Source organism: Perca flavescens, chromosome 24 (assembly GCF_004354835.1).
Source record: "Perca flavescens isolate YP-PL-M2 chromosome 24, PFLA_1.0, whole genome shotgun sequence".
Lineage (NCBI taxonomy): Eukaryota > Metazoa > Chordata > Actinopteri > Perciformes > Percidae > Perca > Perca flavescens.
In genome coordinates this window covers 4483800-4501885 of record NC_041354.1, presented here as the reverse complement: position 1 = coordinate 4501885, position 18086 = coordinate 4483800, and the positions used below count along the sequence as shown (strand labels likewise).

Genomic DNA, 18086 nt, shown 5'->3' with positions numbered 1-18086 from the left:
TGACTTAGATACACAGTGAGAGCAAAGATAGAGAGAAAAGGATCCCCATAATATAGATGAGATGAGAGCCCTGCAAGGTCACTGCCCCTTTTTGGAAAACAAGTGAAACATGATTAGGGATTAGGGGATGTTTTTGGATCTCTGTTGTCAAAGCTGCCTCCCTCTTGCCCTGTCTGACCATCTGATCCCTTCCCCTTTCTTCTCTCTCCTCTCCCTTTTCTCCTTCCCTCTGATTTTTGTCTTTCACGGCTCTTTACCCATTTCTTTTGCATCCTGCCCCCGAAACATTTGTCATACCTCACTTCTAAACACTTTCTTCCCATCTGCTCGTGTTTTTACTTGCCAAATTTCCTTCCTTCCTTTTTTTTTTTTTTCTCTCTCTCCTTTTAACCTTGTTTTGTTTTTCTGTGCGTCAGGATAAACTCTCCGAGGAAGTGCGGAAACGGTACGATGGCCTCGAAGGGAATGGCTCACCGCCGTCGACTCAAACGGAGCCAGACCCGGGGCTGCTGCCGAACGCCGATCCCGATGCCAGCCAAGCAGAAGAGGACACAGACAAATCCAGACCTCTTCTGGATCGCCTCAAGGCCCTGGAGGTAACTGCTTTACTACCCTTTTTCTTTCCACCTTTACTGCTTTCCCTTTGTTTCCTTTCTCTCCACCTACCTTCTTTCTGCTTTGTTCTTTTTCATTCCTGCCTCTTCATCAGAATCAGAAAAAGCTTTTATTGCCAAGTACGTTTTTTACACATACAAGGAATTTGTTTTGGTGTTGTAGGTGCATGTGCACCTACAACACTAAAACAAATTCCTTGTATGTGTAAAAAAACATACTTGGCAATAAAAGCTTCATCCACACTTCCAGCCACCCCTGGCTATCCTTTGTGGCCAGCCTGTCTGCCAGTTGTCAGAGTCCTTTGCTCAGTTGCGTCTGAAAGCATGACAGCTCATCAAATCCTCCAGTCGTCTTCGTTTGGAGAGCAAAGTCATCCTATGAGAGTCGCTGCCGCGGGCCCCAGCATGTACTCCAGCTTTGGATTGTTTTCCCCCTGCGCTCTGGGATTTGAGCTGCACTCCGCCGTGAGCCTCAAGCAACAGCTAAGGCGGGTTAGGGTTGCCACCGGACACATCCTCTCAGATCTCTTCAACAATTAAAGGACTCAGACTTAATTAAATTTAGGCCACCAGTCATACCTTCTCATTTCTAAGTGGCCCCATGTGGCATCTTGATGTTGTTTAGTCTTTACTTCATCTCAAATCAGGTAAAATTTTTGGAAGACAAAGCAAATGATGCCAGTGTTCAAGAAGTTGACTGACACCCGTATCTAAGGAACTAAAGTGCCTGAAACAAGAAAGTGCATTCTTTCAGTCTACACACATTACACTAAAGCATCCGTGATAGAGATTAGGCCCTAATTACAGCAAAGTGGCAGGTAATTGCGTGTTGCTCCTCAGCAGTACGCTATCTTCCGAGATTGGCAGGAAGTGTGGTCAGCCTGTCCCAGCAAGCCACCTGATGAAGCACATCACCTGAACATTACATTTTAAATGACTTTATCAAAAGTTATCCGCCATTTCATTCCACTCTGCCGGCGCGGGTGATGGATGCACCCCCAGGCGAAAGCAGCAAAAACAAAGCACAGGCAATACATCACTGCCCAGCCTTGTGCATAAACTCCACTGACACTAAGTAAGCACTGCCCGGCTCTTATTTCTCCAGCTCAACTGATAGTGTTCATTAACTTGGCAGGCACGCACTGTGGTCTATAAATGAAAACACCCAGACTTTTGGAGAAATGCCCGTTGGTCATTTTACTTGTTAAGTGATGAGAACATAAGAACTAAAATTACCCATGTAGCCACAGAGGATCATTTAACGTGTTTTATATACACACGCTCTAGGTTTGGATTCCTTTCTTTAACTCTTTTACCTGATGCTGGAGACATCAGGGCTATACTCCCTTTCCCTTCAATTTGCTGCCATTCATTCTTTCACTGTATACTAACAAGTTCCACAGGCTTAACTGCTGCAGCAGCATCATCCATCACCGTAAACATGGTTACTTCTTTGCATTCATCGGTGTCTTTGTTCCTGGACTGGCTCTTCAAATATCAGTGAGCATTGCATTGTGCCATTCTTGTGGCCAAATATTCTGACAGCAGCAGAAAGGAATAGGAAATGATTCCTTAAAAACCATGTCACTTCACAAACTTAAATGTCACAAGCATGTCTTTCTATATAGTGTTTGTCAGAGAGAGAGTCCTTCATGTCAAGGTTTCCCAGCAAAACAACTAAGATTGTATTTAGAGAACAAGTTACAGCATGCTTTTCAGTAAAGGGCACTCGGAGAGCGCAAGACATCTGTGAAGGCCATGCCCTGTCTCGCAATGTTGCAAAAAGTCAATAATATTTTGTATATCCACTTTGTGATTCACTCCGAAATTGAATGGTTCTTCCTTGGCCCATGCTACACTCTTCTACCAAGTTTCATGGAGGTTCAGCCAGTAGTTTTTCCGTAATCCTGCTGACAAAACGAAAACATAACCTCCTTGGCAAAGGTAATAATAAATCCATTAATAAGTCAAAATGACCTTGGGTTTCTTATTTCAATCTTTTAAAGGCTTTTGTGTCGTTGAACAGTAAAGCAGCAATAACTTACAACAAAACACCACTTAAGTTGCGTTCTTTAACTAAAGCCTGGAGAGTCGGATAACAAACTACTTCAGTTTGAGAAAAGAGCTCTTGTGTAGGTGTAGTGCTCACCGACAACACAGGAATGTTTCATGAGCAAGTGTTACATTTTAAATGAATTAATAAAACATGATGAATAACATGTCAAGGGATTTCTCCAGTGAAAGATATCTCCTAAAAATTTTAATTTTGTTCCAAAACACACAAGACGGATTGATTTAGTCACGTAGGTCATTCATTACATTTGCACCCATAAGCAGGCTTCGAGGCTTTAATTAATCAGTGTTTCTTCCTAGATGGCATAATTAGAATGTTTTTGGGTTGCAATTATGTTTTCCATGTTTTCATCAAGGGATTGGTAGTTTCTACTAAAGGGCAGAGGGTGAGAGAAGCAAAAGCCGGCTGACAGCTCCTAATATGCTGCCTGCCACTGACAAATTGGAAACTCCCAGAGATCAATAGGGAGCTGCCTCATCGCTTGGCAAGTGGAGGAGATATTCGTATTAGGTCCAAACTCCAAATGGCTAGCTGCCGCCCCAAAGTTCAGCAGCATGTCTTCCATCCCCTTGACCTTTTTTTTTCTCTGGTACTTTGTACACTTTGTATTGGCCGTATTGGTTCATCGTTGACATATGACCTTTTGAAGCAACTTCTCCTGTTAGCTGCGGCTCTGCTTGATTGCTGCCTTCTGTCTCCATCGCTGTTTTCGTTGCATCACATGTAACCAAAGTCACTGCGAGGTTTGTGCTGTGCTGTGTTGACCCTGAATGTGTGTTTGTGTGTTCTTTGCAGGAGAGGAATTCTGCCTTGGCCTCGGAGAACAAGAGCCAGAGGGAACAGTATGAACGCTGTCTGGATGAGGTGAGTGTGAACCCTTGTTTATCTTGTTTCACTCCGAGACACATTGAAGGGCGCCATATGACTCGCCAGATGTTTAACTTACCTTGGAAAAGTTCAGTGTTTGTTGAATTAGCTTTGCCTTTGTGTGAACAGAGTGAGTGGTATTGTTGAGTTTAAGATTAAGGTTTTAATGAGGTCCTGCAAAGCACACTGTGTTTCCCACAGGTTGAAACCTTACATGAACTGCAGCTTGATGGAGGCAGAGGTGAATTGTTGATATTAGCATTTCATTTAGAAAACTGTCTCATTTTTAAGGCACTAAAATCTCTCACTTTAATAAAGAAGCAAGCATGTTTCCACTTTAAGCTGCAAGCCCCAAGCTTCAACATTAGCTGAAAGTAAAAAAAAAAAAAAAAAAAAACTTTTGACCTCTTTTGGGGAGAGGGTTATCTTTCATATTTTTTGAGACGGGACAAATCTACCTCTTCTAAATATGGGGAGACATATCCCCTGCACCCCCCCTAAATCTACACTTATGGCTGTAAAGCATACAAACCACCATTAACCCCTATATGCAATGGTCAAAACCGCTTATTGCTGTTATTTGTGGTCAGCATCAAAGTCTAAAATGCAAGCTGCCAAACAACCTTAACCTGATGTGAACTGGTGTTGCTGAAGCAACGGTTTACGTAACAATGGCACTTCTGTGCCCTCTGGTAATTTGTGAGAGTGTGATAAGTGCTGTTTAGGGAGCCACATGAGGGGAATAAAGCAGCCTGAGTCTTGGCTGTGCCTGCTTGCTGAATCACTCCAGGAAAGGGAGAGGGGAGCTCTTCTTCAGGGAAGTATGGTCAGCGGGGACAAGTTGCCCAATTTGTCCTGATACCAACAGGCCCAGCAGACTGAGCCAATCTGCCAAAGGTTGGGAATAACTTGCGAGAGGAGATGGGGGAATGAAAAAGGAAAGGATGGAGAGATTTGAGGAGGAAAGTGTGAGAAAAAAGATCAAAAGTGAGTGATAAAAATGAAAGGAAGGGGAGGAATATAGTGGTAAAGCCATGTTAGAGTTTGTGTACTACATGGATTGTATCTGGGGTAAATTCAGTCCTCGTCTCTTTTCTGCTTCCCTGTCCTCATTAAGATGGCTCAACTCGGCTCTGTTGTGTTTACTTGTCAACTACTTTTCCTATGTGGTGGACTTTTGTGGAAGGATGGCTTTGTAATGATCCTGTTTTGATGGTGGAGGCTGTGTGTGCCTCTTTTAACGACTGCTCAGAACTGCTCAGAACAACAGTGGAAAGCCTAACGTTTGCTTTGTAACAGAAGGGATGATTATTTTTTTTTGTTAGACCAGCTGCTTGTCTACATTTTAGTATGTGTGCAAAGCTCATTTGTAGTATCATTACTTCTTTCAAAGTCATACAATGTCTGCAATAGTTCAAATCCTCTGTCCAAAACCATTAAGTCGGGTTTTGTTTGATCACTCGGCTATTTTTTTTAAAACAAAGTCGATCTGTAACTTGCGGTTCCAGGAGCAGGGCTCATTTCACCATATTTACTCCCATCTCTCCTCATTCAATAAACGAGAGCGAGTGCACTCAAAACAGCCGATGTGGCTTCACACGGTAATAATGAGCAATCAATGGGCAGTAATCGGAGCCGCTTCTCCATCGGCGCTGTGGTCTGAAAGGTGCGGGCGGGAGGGGTGTTAGCCGCTGTAGAGCAAAGCCCAGACACCTCTGCTCCTACATCATACTGGTGCTGTCAAACCAGCATTAGGAAGTGAGAGTTGAATAGTGATGAAGACGTGTGTAAAAGATACTTATATATACACACACACACACACACACACACACACACACACACACACACACACACAGATACTGGGTCTGTTCACAATAATTTGTATCGTATGTGTTAATTGGCTTAGGAAGTCCTGAGGAAGTGCAGCGTCAGCAGTGCAGTCGGTTTACAGAGGCCTGTAAGGGTCATAGGAAGTAGAACTTGTATTACATTCAATAACAACTTGTTTTTCTTTCTCTCTAAGGTTGCCAATCAAGTTGTGCAGGCGCTTCTCACCCAGAAGGTTTGTTTCTTATTTCCATGGAAACCATTTTGCTCCTCATCTCAGATCCCTTTTAAAAGCATCACCTTTATAACATAACCAGTCAACAACTTGCATTATTAGATTAACGATACATTTGACGATCATTTCATCTTGAGAAACATAACCTCGATACTTGTACCTTTATAGAAATGGAAAAAGTGAACATTACATAGGCGAGCATTTCATCTAACCCTCCTTGTGTTGCTATTTACTCAGGATCTGAGAGAGGAATGTCTGAAGCTGCGAACGCGAGTTTTTGACCTCGAGCAGCAGAATCGGGCGCTGGGTGTTCTGTTCCAGCAGCGGATCAAGCCCGCCTCGGACCTGCTTCTCCAGGTACGCTGCCCACTCAGAACCCAACATACAGCATGAAATGCAACTGAGCCTTTGGTTTGAATATGCACATAGCACACAGCCGTGCTAGTCACAGCTGTAAACCTGCTTGCTCACTCTCTGCCTTCCCTGCAATCATCCAGTTGACGAAGGAAGCAGCAGCAGCTCCTCCAGTAAACAAGACCGAGCATTTGAAGTTGTTTTTCATTTGGGTTGGTATTAAACTGCTCTGGGGTCTCAGATTGAGACAGTGTACAAAAAAAAAAACTTCCTTTTTTACATCAATCTTTATCAATCTTATCAGACACTGTTTCTTGGTCCGTTTTTCTGTTTTTGAAGCAAAGATAAAGGAAACACAGGCCTTAAAGCACAGATCCCTTGTTGTTTTGGTTTGTTTATCATGCATAAGAGTTCAAGCTGAGGTTGCATACTGTACAGTATGTGCAGTTTTAATGCTCTTACTTTTATGGTTTCACTAAGGACTCTCTGGTGTACCAGGGCGTTGCCTAAGAGAGCTTCTACAAAGGCAAACATAAACTTTAAAGTAAAAAAAAAAGGTCAGCGTCCTCCCTGGTGTATCCAAAAAAGAATACTTCCCTTCATATCAGAATAAAATATGATGTTTTATTCCTCTAATGCAGTTCTGACTCTGATAAATGTTTGCAGCACTAGAAATAAAATCTTCTACAAAACAACAGATTTGAACTATCAAGTATCTCTTCTGTAAGCATTACACAACAACCACCACTGTATTTATATTCTCCGCAGACGCCACATTCTCTTTTTTTTTTGGAGTGGCTGAAAATTGCCTCAGTTCATCATTTTGGTCCTTTAGAAAACACCAATTTAGTGAGAGAAGTCTGTGTGTGCAATCCTGCTAGATTTTCAAGGTGTAATTATGATACAGACGGACCTGCCACTCATCTATTGTCAACAGTGATATAGCATCGCAGGTCAATAAGAACAGTTTGGAAAGTAGGGATTTCATAGTTATGTAAATTGTGTCTTTGTGCTCCTCGCTGTGAATATGAAAATAACAAGCTTCCAAAAGAAAGAAGAGGGGGAAAGAGGGGGAAAGAGCTGTCATTCGGTCCAGACGGGAGAAAGAGAGGGTGAAAGGAGAGGAGGCAAGCAAGGGTAGATAAGAAGGAAAGGACAGGATGGTGAAAATGGAGAGATGAGAGATAGCTGGGAGCCAAGACAACAAGGAGGTAGGAGTGAAAAACTAAGGGCAAAATCAGAAGGGTCAGAAATGGTAGATCGAGTTTAACAAAAAAAAGAGGAAAGAGAAATAATATGGCTCTGGGTGTGTTGTAAAGCCCTCCGTCAGTTCCAGCTTCTTCCAGCGCCATTATTGGACAGGCAGGGACGTCAAGTGAAACTGCAATATAAAAAGGCTGGAGGATGAGATATTGATGATATCACTGTAGGGACCAAGAGGTGCAATCTAGCTGGAGACGAGAATTAAGTCAGGGACTGTGTAATGTGTTTTCCCCCTTTTTTTTTTTTTTTTTTTTCTTCCATATGATCCAGCTGGAAAAAACAAACTAACTTTAAGATGATGAATCAGTTGATTGGGTTTGTGCATCCACATTTTGTGACACATCAAAACCGTGATGTGTAGGTTTTCTCACTGGAAAATGAGTTGCCTCTCATTACGCTCAATACCTTATAAGGATATTTCCGCCATCGACTGGTGATTCAGTGTAAGAATTAATCACGATGTGGTCCTGCTTCTCCGGATGTTTTGTGCGTCCATTATGAGCTCTGTGCTCATGTGTGGGAGAGCTGTTAAAAACATTTATATTTATCGCAGGAGGCTGAAACGTTTTGGCAGTATGTAATTCCGAAATAGTCCTTGTTTTTTATCCATCTATCTCTAAACACATTATATACCACACATTATAAAACCACCAACTATATAAAAAAAGACAAATGCCATAGTAAGAAGATAATGCCACTCTGTCTGTATGCTAAAAATGAATCTATAGCCACGAGCAGGCTAACCTAGCTTAGCACAAAGACTGGAAACGGAAGCTTGGCTCTGCCCAAAATATTCTATAGTAGCATTATTATGGTACCTCTGAAACTAAACCTACACCCTTGTGTAATAACAAACAGTTTCACATCCCACTTACTAAACCATCCTTGCAAAAATTCTAATAAAATATGAAAATAAGAAGGGTGAGTTTTCATTTCTTCTCTCTGCTGGAGCCACCGGCAGAGGGTGACTTAATCACCCACATGAGTGTACTGTTTCCCGTCTAGCTCTGGACCTTTTGCTTATCAGTAATTAAACGTTCTCTAGTTCCCTGAGGGCATCTTTAGTTTCTCTGATAAAGAACCATAATGCTTTTAATGGGAGCTGCACCAGTTTTGCACCTTCGCCGCCTTCAGCTGAATAGGTTTGATTCACAAAAAAATGCCACGCTTTCATTTCAGAAAAATCCGACATTTGCCGTTTCAAAATTACAATGATGGTTGTTATCTCAAACCATGCATGCAAACCATGCAACCAAGGGAAAATAACTAGTGTGCAGTCCCATCCACTTATGCTGCTTATCAAATGTGACCGGCAAGTGGCAACTGAGTCGCCCATTACTGGGACAAATACTGTGTCCCTAACTAAGCTACCTCAGGGCCCCAAGGACACAGCATGAGCGCCAGTGACCTCATTACTGCTCATGCCTTTTTGCATTTTAGACGATCAATCATGCTGCTTGCTGTGCAAAAAAGTTTTAAATCACAAATTTAAACAAATGATGCAGCTTTTTAGTGGTAAATGAAATTCTATAACATTTGCATGGAGCTTTTAAGATATTTTTCAACAGAACTCCATATATTTAACTTTAGTCTTGTCATATTACTTGTTATATTATCCTAGTGTAGTTTACCGGGCTGTGTGTAGCTGGAGCTTTAGGATGAGTCAGACATATAGGTGTGTGTGTGTGTGTGTGTGTGTGTGTGTGTGTGTGTGTGTGTGTGTGTGTGTGTGTGTGTGTGTGTGTGTGTGTGTGTGTGTGTGTGTGTGTGTGTGTGTGTGTGTGTGTGTGTGTGTGTGTGTGTGTGTGTGTGTGTGTGTGTGTGTGTGTGTGTGTGTGTTCTCTCTGACTGCTTGTCAACCCGCCATTGTGTGTTGCAGTCAACCGATGGGTTTTTGACAGTGAGTGCCAATGCTTATGTATTTGTTTGGAAGCTGCTATTCTGGGCTGATATTCATTATCTTGAAATATGACCAATGTCAAGCCAAAAAAACGACAGAACAAAAGCAGGAAGCCTGAAACTTTTTCTTCAGTATGACACACGGAAGTTCTCCGTTGGCGTCCAGACTAATGGATGTCCACGAATAGTTAATGAAAGGCCACATTTGCATGATATGTTACAGTCTTGCATGCATTAATTTGCGACTTTGATCTTGGCCTCGAACCTTGAAAAGTTCAAGATGTGTGCACATGACCTTGTCATCTACCGTTTCCTTCACCTACACTCCCCACCCCCACTTTCCCCGCGACCCTGTGACACTATTGACTAAATCCTTGATGGGGATGCTGAGGAGGTGAAATCCAGCACCCTACGATAAGATCAGAACCTCCCGTGACACCTCAGCCACTCCCATCCCCGTGTGGACAGCAGGGAAGCCCGGCCGATGCGGCATCAGAGCTGCACAAAATTTCAATTTCATGAGTTTTAAAACTGGGATGAGAAGCCACCTGGAACCTTACATACATCTTAAGGCAATGTTTAATTCTGAAAGAGCAATGCCTATGAGGTTTTACAGTTCGAAACCTGTTAACAGCACAATCTGGACCATGACTGAGGAATCCTTTACACTTTAAATGCTTTTGAACTGAATCAAGCCAGCTTTTAAAGAGCATGCAGAGCTTGATGTTTTATGAATCTTAAAAATAGTAAGGAATACTTATCACTGTGCTGAAAAATCTATTGGTTTCCATGGCACCATTACCACCTAGTCACTGAAGGTAATTAGTCAAATTCACATGCTCGCACTAATACAAAAAGATTTTTTTTTTCTTTTGTTTTGTATAAAAATTGAAGAGAAAAACGTAGGATGGTTGTGTTTTGGCCACAGGCAAAGTAATGCAGGTTGCAATGCAGTTTTCTCTCTCCTTTTTCTCCCGCACCACAATGTTCAGAGGACGTCTTTCACAACACAGAAAAAGGTCCATACAAACTGAGAGTTATATGGAATGCAATGAAATTGAAGATCTACCAGTTTTTATTTTTTTATTTTAAAATGTTTATGGCATTGATAGAAAATTTGAGCAGTTGGTTTTTAAAGCTCAGTCTCCATTTGCTGAAGGTGACTTCCACTTTTATAACATGCACTTTTCTTGATAAATATTGTTTTGTTGCAAGTGTGCAGCATGAGAAGTGCATTTCATTTTAATGGTAGAAACTAGGACTGGAATATAGGAGTACAGAAATACACACGTGTGTATATACTCCCTGCGTGAGCATTACTTTTACCCATGGCAAGGAAATTCAGCATAAGATCAAATGTTTAGTTCCGGCATATTTCCAGTCTAAGTTCATTTGAGCGCTGAGAACCCAGTGTAATTAAGTTCTGAGATTAATACGTGGAAATGTATTTGGTTTTGTATCCCTCCCTCTTAAGCACAAGAGTTAAATAACAAGAGACTGCGGACTAGCATATGAATGAAAAAAAAATCAAAGGAATCCCTTACTCCCTGATGCAATTATTTCTTATTCACATTAGTTTTTTTTCCCAGCTGATGACATTAATGACTTTGAGCGAGGAGTATGAATCAGGGCTCGGACGCCAGTGGAGGGGATCTGATGGGCCGGCAAAATGTTGCTCAGCCTCGACATACTATATGGCTTTTAGAGGTGTTGGAAAACAAATTCAAATTTGTATTGATATGCATAACTTCAGAGATTTGCTGTGAAGGATCACTAAGTGTTAAAATGTTTCAGGTATTCCATTTGATCAAATTTTGAATGAAAAGTATATTGACGAGGTGCTAAAAGAAGACTTTTAGATTGTGCTGTACAAAGTATTGATGATTGAAAAATCCCCCTACCATTCTGCTGTTGTGTCATTTTAATTTCCTGCAGTCAAAATTTACTCTGGTGTGTCCTTCCTTTTTGCCTTTCAGAAACTCCACTCTCGGATCTTGGATCTATCTGCGGCCGATTTGCTTCTGGAGACAGAGAGAAGCAAAGCCTTCTTGCTTTCCAGAAATACAGACTCTCCCTCCAGTGTAAGCTTAATGGGAAACACGCAGAAGACAATGCTTTTTTTTTTGTCCAGCCATACAAAATAGTCCAGGTAGCATAACCGCAACCTCTTCAAGAAATCATTACAAGATATTAAAATACAGACCTAACTATCTGAAGCCGTGACCCCTCCTCTGCTCTCAGCAGGAAGAGCTGGCAGTATCACTTGGCACAAAGAGGAATAAATCCTTGTCATATTACCAGAAAACCATCGATTGAGACTCGCTGTCAGTAAAAATGACTCCATAGGACACTGTGGTACATTAGTCATCTTATGTATTATGCATTAAGGGCTGAAAATGAGTTTGATCCCTTCTTTTACCCTTTTACCCCTCTGAGAAAGCCTCCTGATAAACTCTGTGTACTTTGAGAGTGGAAGAAGAGGGAGAAATGAAATAATAAAGGCCAAGATGTGAATTATAAATCGTCTTGTTATCTAAACGTGCAAAAGTACCACATCTCCTTAACTAGGTTGTGTTAGGCGATACGCATAAGTGAATCTTAATATGAGATTAGTGGAATATCTTGTTTCATATCTAGCACACAAGAATAAAATAATTTATTTGCATAGTCAAATTATTGGCAGTGAGATACTAATTGAAGAAACATCTGCTGTGTTGTGATGACTGCACATGGAAATGTGATTGATATTTTCAAATTAAATTTGAAAAAGGAAACTTTGCCAGAGTATTTGATCGGTCTGTCAAGTCATTAAATATCTTTCATCACAAAATTAACAGCAAGAGAGCAATTAGATTCGCAACTTTACCCGGTGACTTACACATCAGGTACTCTCACATTTAGAGTTTTAAAGTATAAATGTTCCTATACATGTTATTCACACGATAATAGCATGTCTCTTTTCTCTTTCTCACAGGAGGTTCAGTTGAATGGAAAGGCAGGTCTCCCTGTGACCAAGTGTCTGAGCCAGCTGAGTCTGACAGCACCAGCGCCTGTTTACCGACGCAGCAGCTGTAGCAGTAGTGAGTTGTCCCTGTCAAGTGCGTGCAGTGAATTCTCCAGCGGCTCCTACACCTGGAACGATGGACGCTCCTGTGGGAAAATGGTAAACCCTCTCCCTCTATAATAGACTGAGTATCTATAGAAGTACAGTAGCTCATCAAGATCCCTGTTTTGCTGTCTTTCTTTTCAAAACCCCTAAATAATTCTCCATCTTGCTGTCGGAGTCTGTCTTGCTGATTATGACTTCAAATGGATACAAAATGTTTTCTTACATGTTGACCCACTCTTTGTTTTTGCCTTGTAGTCATCTCTGACCTGGGAAAAGAGGCTGAGTTTGGGTTCGTCAGCCCCGAGTAATATCTGCGCCGCCCTGGAGGAGCAGCTGCCCACAAGGCGCAAGGAGAGCAACATTCTCGAGGGACTGAGAAAGCTCCAGAGGAGGAAACACAGGAGCTCCTCTGCTTCATCCAAGGTCTCCAAGTCCGGCGACAAAGACTGCATGAACTCTAACGAGGGCATCTACTCGCTGGGTATCAAGAATGGCAGTAAAGTGGTTTTTAAGCCTACCCATGTGGGTAGAACTGCAGCTGTTGGGGGCAAGAAGTTCTCTTATGATTCCGATGATGCAGATGATGAATTGGCACATTCCAGTCGAGGAGATAAAATTCCCACCAAAGACAGCTGGCTTTACTGTAGGAGGCTCTCCCGCAGCATTTCAGACAGTTTGTGTAGCTGGGAGGGGATACAGGACAGTGGAGGTGGAGGGGACTGTAGCTCAGGTCCCGGGGCTACAAAACAACCTTCTGGTTGTGACTCAAAAGAGCGTCCTGAGAAACTCATGAGTTTCATTAACAGTTTTCTCCCTGAGGGAGGGCGGACATCAGCTTTTAGTAAACCATCCTTGCTGTGCTTCAACCCCTCTTACCCAGCGGGTCCTAATCACCTCTCTGACGTCGATGATCCAGAGGAACTCAACTCTGAGTCTAGTGAAATCGGAATGTCCTTTAGCCAGCCATCGGAGCTAGCAGAGAGGGACTCCAAGAGAGTGTCAAGAGATGCTGCCAAGCTGCTCGCACAACAGTGCTTGCGTAGAGAGCAGGGACGCACCCAGTCTGCAGATGGGAGGCCCAGACCTTTCAGCCTAATTAAGGAGCCCAAAGGGGCCAAGTGTACTCAGTCTGAGGAGAGCATTTTGGCAATATTTGATGCCGAAGGAGAGCCTATTGAACTTTGTGCTCAGAAGCTCACAGCAAGTGCTGGGCCTCGAAATGACATTCAAAGCAGCAAGGTAGTTGCCGATTACACAGAACTGGTGCCCCGAGAGAGGCCAACAAGGCAAAAAGCAGAACATGCAAGAAACTACAGCATTCTTGAATCTTCAGAAAAGCCATCTGAATATCAAATTAGGTCTAGCAAAACAAGCCATAGCAGGGAGGGCAGTGCAGAGAGGCTGTCAATGCAGCTGACTCCACAAAGGAAACTAATCAAACCACCAAGCAGCCGACCCAATAAAGGCCATTCCATCCCACCAATGAATGATTCTGCTGGTTCCAAGTCCAGTGGTTCAAAGATACCCGGTCGTAACAAACCTTCAGGATCCCCACTGAGATTGTCTAAGGGCTCTTCCACTGACCCAAGTAACAGTGGAAACTCAGGACCCTCTGGTCAGGAGAAATCCCCCTCCTCTCCTGCAGTTAAACTGTCCAGGTTCATAAAGACACCAGGAATCTGCTCACAGAGCCCAAAGGCGGTAAACTCTAAGCTCCCCAGCAGGGCCGAATGGAGTAAAGGCTCCTCCTCTGGTTCCCCGCACCTCTCAAGGAGGCACCTGGAGTATGCGGACAATGGTGAACAGCCAACCAGGGACAAACACTGTGAAACCACCAAAAACAAACTCAGGTCCCCTTCTCCTCCCCCTCCCCCAGGCCGCACCACCTCCTTACTGATCAGACCAAATTACGAAGGGTCGCCTCAAGCACATAAAACATGGGTGGCTCAAACATCCACACCAACCACTGTGAGGGGCCCTCCCCCAAGTTACCACAACTCAATTTTACCAAATATGCAAACTACGCTACCCATTAAGGATAAAGACTGTTTAGACTTGGATGCAGGCTACGGGACTGCACTTGCACCTCAGAAACTGGTTGAGAAAACCAGTCAGCACCTTCAAAAGTCCCCTGCCACGACACCTACTAAAGGCACTTCCAAGAGGATGACCTCAAAAGACTACCTCCCTTCTGCAAACTCAGGGTGTGCTCCAGAAACTGAAAAATCACCTAGAAGCTCAAAGAATGTCCCTCCTCCATACAGTGCCCTCAGAGGGTCCTCACTTCAGAACTCTTTTGCAAATAAAAGAGGATCAACCCATGACAATGTCCATCAGACAGTGCAGAAGATCTCTGTTAGTTTACCTATATCGCTTCAGGACAACCCTCAAGGTAAAACCAAACCACAAAATGGTAAAGCTGTCGTCAGCCCACCCAGCTTGGTCTTACTTTCCCCCAACACAGCAGAAAAAGGCTCAAAGACTCGTATCCCAATGGGGTTTAAACCTTTTTTTAAATCTCCACCTAGTCATAAAAATAGTCCCTCTATACCAGGCAAGCAAGAGAAAGATCATATCAACTCAGTCTCCAAGGAGACTGTGACTTCAAATGCTTCTACCCAGTGTGACAGCTTGAAGCCAGTGTACAGTATTGATTCGCCTCCCAAGATGTCCATTACAGAGGGGAAAGGTGAGGTCCAGTGTAGGTTAAAGGAAGAAGACGTGCATGCTGCTGTGTTACCAGAGGAGGGGGACGTTTGCGATAAAGGGAAAAGGAGTAGTGAACTTTTCTCTAGATCCATATCTGTTACTACAAAATCTCATCTAAAGCCGGCCTTGGGGATGAATGGGGCCAAAGCCCGTAGCCAGAGTTTCAGCACCAACTACATTGAGAAACCCAACATAAATGTTCTCGATGGACCTGGTAAAATCCGAACTCAGATCATCACCAACTCTGGTGAAAGGGGGAACTCTTTGTCAAGGCAGAGTTCCTTGGAAGTACAAAGTGTTGGGTTAGTAGAGAGCCCCGTCCATTCCCCCAGGACTAGGCTTAGCCACTACGGAGGCATGACAGGGTCAAATAGTCACAACGTCCTCCCTGAGAGAACTATTAAATCAGGCTCCAAAGCTGAGGGGTCACAGGGTAAAGAGGCACGTAGCTTACCCATCAGTGATAGGATTGGTTTGAACAACATTCATAAGCCAGCAAAAGTTGCCTCTCATCCACAGTTTCAGCCTCCTTCCTCTTGTGTCTATAGCGCAGAAAAGCCAGTGCGAGAGACAAGAGCCGTAGCAACCACCCCGAATGAGCCAGACTTTAGCAGCGAAGTCCAAATCCAGACAGACTCTCCAGATACAGAGGAGAAAAAAATCAGCCCAACAGTCTGCACTATTGAAGAGAAAGTCATGATGGGAATCGAAGAGAATTTGCAGAAATGTCAAGAACAGGAGAAGGTCGCTGCCAGCGAGACCAAACAGAAAACGGGCCCCTCTCTGGCAAACTGGTTCGGCCTCCGTAAGAGCAAACTTCCAGCTCTGGGCGGTAAGAAAGCAGACTCCCCCAAGGGAAAAGAGGAGAAGAAAGAGTCGAAGATCGGATCAGTGCTTGGAGGCAAACAGATGAAGTCTGACAAGAAGAAGGATAAGAAGAAAAATGATAACCAGCAGAGAGACAGTCAGGAGGTGCAGAATCTGTCTGAGATGAACAACAAGCTGAGCTCCATCATGGACCACTGCAACAATCAGATGGGTCAGATTGCCAGTCAGATCCAGTGTACAACAGCCTTTATCGGCAAAGACCAGTTTGTAAAAGAGATTCTTGGCAGGTGGGTGAAACAGCATCTTTGTCATCAAGAAAATCATGAATGAATTACCCATATTGATTGGATGCTATGCTGATTACTTCCTGTCTCTGAGCCTTCTCGGAGTTTTCAAGTGAATCGACACTAAAACAAATCAGTTGTTCTATTAAATTAAACATGAGCCATCGCTGCATTAAACCTGTGTGTTTAGATAAACTGCTAAATAAACAACACAAACAGCAGCTGTCCGCTTGAGTTATGACTCCACTGGTGAGCATAAAAAAATTCTCCGACCAGCATCCAAGCACGTAGTCGGCACACTTAAGGAAAAGCATCTCTCAGCCAATATATTCACACTCCTCACTTCATTGATTTGCCACTTCAAATCACAGCTGACAGATATTTATCCAGAGTCACGTCAATTGCTTGAAAGGGAGCCCTTAATAGAGGTTGTTAAACATTTGATGGCATTGTTGTGTGCACATATGTTTGTCCGCACATCCGTGAAGCGAAAGACCAGGTCAATTCAGTTTATCAGCAGGCTCATTTCTACCTGGCGAGTTGATAAAGGAGGAGCTCGGCACACAGACATAAAAACGGATCAAATCTTATTTCCTCGCAGGACTGCTGTGAAGGGCAACTGTGTGGCTGCGTCGCCACCGGGGATCTCCACACCCAGGAAACACAGCGAGATGAAGGGAGATATGGAGATCTGTCCAGATACTGCTGTAAGTGAACACGTGTGCGTGTGTGTCTGTGTCGAGCTCTGCTTGTCTGTCTCTGACTATGTTCTGTCAGGCTGTTGCCACATGCATACATGCAAATTCCCAAAGGTTTTCACACTTGTACAGTACATTTTCACAAACCCATCCACAGCAGCACCACCTCTTCAGCATTATATCCCCTGAAGGCTTGCTATTGATTCACATTGTGTTTTTGACTCACAATCCATCGCCTACTTTTTCATTATCTACCCAGGCCACTGTTGTTGTTGTTTCCACAAAGCTGAAAAGCTTTTAAAACTACATCTCACACAGAGACAGCCAACAGGCCATGCATGTAATACAAACTTAAATTAGGCATATCCAGCGGCTTGGTTCTTTAAATCATATCAACGCACTCTGTAAGCAAAAGGCCAAAATTATGACCTTGTGGGTTTATTCTTTATTATCTGTAAGTCAAAAAAAAATGATGGAGAGGCTGAGTGCTTGAGAGAGCTTGAAAAAAGCAAGACGGCAATAAAAAGGGAGTATTGGGAGCCAGCTGAATGGAGGAATAGAATGACACAAAGAGTCTCACTGCATAATATAGGAAATTTAATCCAGATGATGTGGAATTTTGATAACATGGAGGAGCCCTTATCGTAGGCACTCAATTTGACAAAGGGGCCGTTTAATACCATCCTCCAAGCTTTTTCTCTATCTTCTCCCCACAGAAATGCAACAAAAGAGGGACACTTTATGACCTACGAGCACCTTCTCTTGCACCACCTCAAAACCACTTTTTTTTAAATAACACAATTAAAGTAAGACAGGAAAGTATGACAGTTGCAAACTCCCTTTTGAATAAAACTTTTAAACATACAGTATTTAACAATTCCAAAAGCAAGTCATAAAATACAGGAATCTGTAGGTACTACTTTTTCACTTTTCTTCTGCAAATTGCCTAAAAGGAAGCTTTGTAAATGCATATATAGACACTTACCTACACTGTACATGATGTTATGTTTTAGCTGCTGAAGTTCATATCACCAACATGCACTGTGTGTTAATATTCTAGACCCTTATAATGACTCAGAAGATCAACCTGAGGGCTGAAAATGAGGAGGGACGCATCCCAGACACAGCTTGTCAAGACCACATGCTAGGTAAGCGTATGTACTGTATGACCAAAAATAGTTAAAGTGAGTGATAACGTGCCAAGAGAAACACATGGATTGGATCACAAACGAACTAACGTACAGGTACTGTTCAAATCTGCTGTGAAATATTCCTTTTTACCAACTTTGCTCTTGTTACCTTCACTATGTCAAAAGTTTGTGTTG

The 18086-nt window shown here is 43.0% G+C and overlaps 1 protein-coding gene across 6 annotated transcripts in view; it reads left to right on the top strand.

Annotated features, from left to right (window-relative positions):
- Window positions 1-18086, top strand: part of LOC114550827 (nck-associated protein 5-like) — a 130097-nt gene that overhangs the window by 96075 nt on the left and 15936 nt on the right. For all 6 annotated transcript variants that reach the window (XM_028571725.1, XM_028571724.1, XM_028571726.1 and 3 more), the window contains 9 exons: window positions 417-596; window positions 3484-3552; window positions 5579-5617; window positions 5855-5974; window positions 11110-11214; window positions 12108-12296; window positions 12498-16066; window positions 16665-16770; window positions 17822-17909. In XM_028571725.1, coding sequence (XP_028427526.1) covers window positions 417-596; window positions 3484-3552; window positions 5579-5617; window positions 5855-5974; window positions 11110-11214; window positions 12108-12296; window positions 12498-16066; window positions 16665-16770; window positions 17822-17909 — 4465 coding nt within the window. The remainder of the gene's footprint in view (window positions 1-416; window positions 597-3483; window positions 3553-5578; window positions 5618-5854; window positions 5975-11109; window positions 11215-12107; window positions 12297-12497; window positions 16067-16664; window positions 16771-17821; window positions 17910-18086) is intronic.